General features: G+C 57.0%; 1 protein-coding gene across 1 annotated transcript; it reads right to left on the bottom strand.

Annotated features, from left to right (window-relative positions):
* Positions 1 to 2,325: 2,325 nt before the first annotated feature.
* On the bottom strand, positions 2,326 to 5,306 carry SIX2 (SIX homeobox 2). Its single transcript, XM_007944392.2, has 2 exons — positions 4,747 to 5,306; positions 2,326 to 2,656 (listed from the first exon to the last, which is right to left on the bottom strand). Exons 1-2 carry the CDS (start codon positions 5,304 to 5,306, stop codon positions 2,326 to 2,328), a joined length of 891 nt encoding a protein of 296 aa, XP_007942583.1.
* Positions 5,307 to 5,470: the final 164 nt, after the last annotated feature.

The raw sequence follows: 5,470 nt of genomic DNA on the forward strand, positions 1-5,470 counted from the left end.
ACCAGGTTATGTACGCCCGGCTCCGCTGACTCAAGGAGGCTTCACACGCCTCATGAGCCTTTCCGGACACGTAGGCAGTAGCCAGCTCTTCGCCTGTCGGTGGAGGTCGGGTCGCTCAGGCACTACAAGCACAGACTAGATTCTGGGAAGACCCAGTCATCCCCTGATACAACCCCAGGCATAAGATTCCAGCCACGGCGCGGGCAGTCTCAGCCTTCAGGTGATCTCCCGGACCTCCAGGCCTACACGTAGGAGAGGCTGAGGTGGAGGCTCCCGCGCCCAGTTCTCGCCCAGCTGCCTGCATCAAAGCGAGTCCTTGGTGAATGCTAAAATGGCCCGAGAGGTCCCAGAGCCCGAACTTCCCCGGGACCAGACCAGTGCTTCAGCCCCTCCAACCCAGCGTATGGGGGGGGGGGCGCAGGCCCAGCCCGCGGCATCCTGTTTGCGAAGAGAAGGGACATGTTCATTACATACAGCCATCGAGACCTGACACCAAAAAGTCTCAACTTCCTTGCCGATGCCAGCCCGCTTCGGATCTGCCCAGACCAGCTAAGACGTGTCGCTTAATCAGGGGCGGGAGCTGGATGTTCCAGAGGGGAGGAAGCGCTGCAGGTTGATTTACAGCCTCAGAGGCACCTAGCCACGCGGGAAAGCGCGCGGGCCTCGCACCCACTCCGTGCCCTCTGCGTAATTCGCGGAGGTGAGGCGCCCTTTCGTACCGTCATGTACAGGCGTCCCCTTGCCCGGGCCTCCTTGAGTCTCCTCTGAATCCCCACCCCACCCGTTCAACTCTATTCCAAATCTATAGGAACACTGGGTGCACATTTCCGAGCCTGGAGACCTTTGCTCCGTGACCCAAGTGCATGGGGACTGCTTGCCTCTGCGCCTCATTCTGTGAGCAGGTGGATCTGCCCATTGCATCGCGCCATCCCGGGGGTCTGCGGCCAGAGCCGAAGTGTCCATCCGTCAGGGAACTTCTGCTACTCATTTGATCCCGTGCCTAGCAATCCCCACACATTCGTATCTGCACCCTGCACACAGTCTCTCATCCTACTTTTCCACCCCAGGTGAAGAAAGAGCTGAGAGAGGGCACCGCGCAGTAGCTTGTGGGAGGAGGTGTCCCCAGGAAGAGCAGACCGCCCCTCATTGCTTCTTCAGGGAGCTTTAAAGGACAATGAAAAAGGGACAGAGGGCCTTGGGGGAGAAAGTTTCAGAGTTTGCAAACCCTTCATCCTGCGACTAATCCACGTCGTGTGTGAGAGGGTGTCTCGCAGTTTTGGAAGCTCACCAGGACTTTGAAACCCAGGAACAGCCCATCTGGGGTGTCAAGTCTCTGTAGGGAAATCAGACACTGCGGCACTCCCGGCCCATGGGCCTCGTGGCACATATTCATTTGTATATTTATAATTTCTAATTTTATTATAAAATAAAAGCAGAAAGATTTCCCGGAGAACATTCACATGAGGGCATAACAGGGAGATGGCAAGTCCGAGGCTCCGGGGCAAGCTGCGCGGGGCGCGCGGTGGCTTCAGTTCCGGGAACAAGAGGAGTGAGCAGCGAGACCCAGCCTAGCGGAGAGAGAGGGGCGAGTGGCGGGGAGGCGCTCAAGGGCTTCCGCGGTGCCGCCTTTTCTCTTTTACATAAGTTACCTGGCGCAAAGCTGACACCTGCGGCCTCTGCCGAAGCCAAAAGTGGGGTGCCGAGGACGGTTTGTGTGCAAAGGCTCTGCCTTTCTTCAGCTCTTCCCGCTTCCACCCCGACCCGAGAAAGCGAAGAGTGGTGGTGGTGGTGGTGGTAAGCAAGTAGACCGCCAGCCACAGGGAGAAAGACGGAGGGATACAGATCTCTGGGCCAGGTACAGAAGGCAGAGATTGGCGCCGAGAGGAGAGAGAAGCAGAGAGAAATAGCGAAATAGAAGTGGCAAGTCAGAAATCTAGACCGAAACAGAGAGAAAGAGGGTAAAAAAGAAGAAGGGGTGCGAGAGAAGGAGCGAAAGGAAGGGGGTTAGGAGAGAAGAGAGAGAAGAGAAAGGACAAGAGAAGGAAAAGTGAGAAAATGACAATGGTGTATAATTTATTCTCTTCCCTGGTTCAAGACCTAGCCTCCATCCGTCAAAGGATCTCAAAAACCAACTTCTTGAAAGTAAATCCCGAACAAGGACCAAACCAGATTACCAGCCGCCCTGCACAGGCCGGCGGCTTGCCCACTCAGCATGCGGGTGCTTCAGTACCTGGTGGGGCCGCCGGCGCCGGGCGCCTGGGGACGTGGCCTCTCAGTTTTCCAGACCCAAGTCCCGAGGGCAATCGCGTTGAAGCGGGCGGGGCTCTAGGAGCCCAGGTCCACGAGGTTGGCCGACATGGGGTTGAGGATCGAGTCCTGCAAGCTGTGGTGGTGCTGCAAAGGATCCGCGCCGCCTCCACCAGGCACCGGCACCGGCACGGCGCTGGGGCCCGGAGGGTGGCCTAGGCTGTGCAGGGATGGCAGCCCGGGTGGCGGAGGTGGGCTGAGCAGCAGCGCGGGGCTGGACGACGAGTGATCTGGCGTTCCCGACGGCGTCTTCTCGTCCTCCGAGCTGCCTAGCACCGACTTGCCGCTGCCGTTCAGCGACGAAGCCAGTGGATTGTGGCTGTTGGAGTTGGAGTTCTCGCTGTTCTCCCTGCAATGCAGGAGCAAAGCAGCCGGGTCAGGGGAAATCGAGGCTGCTCAGCGCCGCATCACCCGGGACGAGAGCCCGCCGCCAGCCTCAGACAGTCTCCCCGCGCTGCCTGCGGGTGTGTTTTGCTTTCTACCATTTTCTCCGTAGGCTTCCGCCTGGCCTCGGACTCACATTCTTTCTGCTAGGTCTTTCACCACTTGATTTCTCCCTCTTGTCCCTCCTCTTCTATCTTTCCACTTCTCATGCTCTAAATCTCATGAATGTTTTCCCCACTCTCTGTATATCTTCTCTCTCTGGTCCTAAATTTCTTTCTAACTCAACTCCGGGAACAGAGAGGGCAAGGGAATAGAACCCACCTTAAGTAGAGCTCCAGGTAGCAGAAAGGGAGAGACAATGCCTGGGTTTTCAGATCACTCTCAGATCCTCAAGCTGGGTTTGCTGTGTGAAAGTGCCAGGAGGGTGAGGGACCTTGGTTCCAGGCTGAAGAAGGCCTTGGATTGGGGATCTTTTTCTTTTCTTTTCTTTTTTAATATTGCTGAAGGGAAACCCCTGTGAGGGCAGGCTCCTGGAGCTAAGAATTCATTTGCTCTACTCAAAGCCGGAAGCCTGGAAGACCCTTGGAGGGCTCTTCTATTGGGCCTATGGACAAGGCTCCAAGGATGGAGGAGTCCCTTTCTCTGGTGGCTACAACAGAAATTTCAGTATGGGGGTCAGGAACCTAAGGTTTAGAGAGCAGGCCCAGGGAGAAGGGAGGGAATTGCTAATCCTGGCCTAGAGTTTTCTGCCATAACCAGGAACTCAGGGGTGCTGCAACCCTCACCTGATCCTGGCCCAAGAACTCAGTTCTACAGAAGTCTGGATGCATGCCAGTCTGGGTGGAGGGGGACCCCAGGAGAAAGAGCTCACATTCTGCCTCCACTTTGTCTGACAGACCCCACCCAGAATTGGAGATGTGAAATCCTGCATTGATTCTTTTACCGACTTTCCAAGAGGCCTTTTATTCCTACTTTCCTTGAGTAAACTTTCTGCATGGCTGGTTGCTGGGCCCTTCCCACTGTGTATACCCCATCCTTATGCTCAAAGACAGCGTCCAGCCTACAGGCTCCCCCCACTTGCTGTCTGGAGATATCTGGTCCCACTGTTCACCCACCATCTCTGACCTCTATCATCCAGACTCAGCAGAAGACGTCCTGCATGATCTTTCCAGGTACTCTGTTTTGCTGGTACCCTTGGGCTGAATTGTTTCCACAGTCAGTTTCTCTCCTATGCCTCCCTCCATATCTGGGGTTCTGAGGACAAGGCAGGTATCCAACAGGGCCTAATGACCAACTCTTATGCTAGTTCAGGAAGTTCTGGTTTCCTTGAGGCCATGCAACTCCCATCCTTTTGGTGCTCTTAGCACATCCCAGAAAGTAGGAGTCCCACAGACCTACCTGAGGAGAAGGGAGTCAAGGGGCTCACCAGACAAGGAAGGGCTGCTGAGTCCAGCAAGGCAGAAAATAGGGAGATGTATTGCTCTCCCTATTTTTCGGGGCTGACACTTCCTCCCCTAGAGAGTACTGCCTCTTGATTCTTTCTATGCGGGAATAAAGGACTCGCTCTCTTAATTTCCATATCTAGGCAAGGTAAATTCTTGTCTAGGCCTCTCCTCATCCAGGTCATATCAAAGAAGTTCTAAAACCAATTCTGACCCCTAATCTCTCTTTGATCTGGAGTTGAGTAAGGATGAGGGGGACCTGCTGGTAAATTCGCAAGACTAGTCTGAAATTCGCAAGACCTCTATGTCCTAGACCCAAACTCCTTGAGGCCGATCAGGCCCTGCCCGCCCTGTCCCCCTTGCAGCGGATCCAGGTCCAGTGTCCTGCGCTCTCGTTGCTTCTCCACTTTTGTCCGCCAGCAACTGGGGAGTAGCTGACAATTTTTCGATTGCCTTGCCCGCTTTGGACAAATCCCTGCTCGCCCGGTCTCCGGCACAATCCCAGTGCCATCAGGAAAAGGCCAATTTAGGCTACTTCTGGCTTGGGCAGACGACCCAAGACGCCCTCCCTCGGGCCCAGTGGAGAAGGCGCCAAAGTTCTACTTACTCGTACCTTTCCTTGGCCTCTGCCGCCCGGTCTCGCTGCCGCCGATTCTTGAACCAATTGCTGACCTGCGTGGTGGTGAGGCCGGTAGCCTCGGCCAGCTCGCGCTTCTCACGGGGTGAAGGGTAGGGGTTGTGCGCGTACCACTCGCGCAGAACGCTGCGACTCTTTTCCTTGAAGCAGTAGCTGGTCTCCTCGCCGTCCCAGATGGAGCGCGGTAGCGGGAACTTGCGGCGCACGCGGTATTTGCCCACAGCACCCAGGGGCCGGCCGCGCAGCTTCTCTGCCTCGATGTAGTGTGCCTTGAGCCACAGCTGCTGCAGCTTGGCGTGGTTGTGCGGCGAGAACTGGTGACTCTCCAGGATCTTGTAGAGCTCGCGGAAGTTGCCGCGGTGGAACGCCACCACGGCCTTGGCCTTGAGCACGCTTTCATTCTTGTGGAGGTGCTCGCAGGCCGGCAGCGACCACAGGAAACGGCCCAGCCGCTCGATGTTGCCGCCCTGCTGTAGCACCTCGCACACGCACGCCACTTGCTCCTGCGTGAAGCCAAAGGTGGGCAACATGGACATGGTGCCGGCTGCGCCCCCGCCCGCCCGCGCGCGCCCTCACCGAGCTGCGCGGTCCCGCATGGGCGCCTCCTCCCTCGGCCGTCCTGGCCGAGGAGGCGGGCGGGGCGGGCCCCCCTGGCTCAGCGTTGGCTCCGGGAGAGCCCCAAGTCACTTCAGTGAGTCCC

This window comes from Orycteropus afer, unplaced genomic scaffold, assembly GCF_000298275.1.
Source record: "Orycteropus afer afer isolate SDZICR_OR568_19922 unplaced genomic scaffold, OryAfe1.0 scaffold00124, whole genome shotgun sequence".
Taxonomy (NCBI): Eukaryota; Metazoa; Chordata; class Mammalia; order Tubulidentata; family Orycteropodidae; genus Orycteropus; species Orycteropus afer.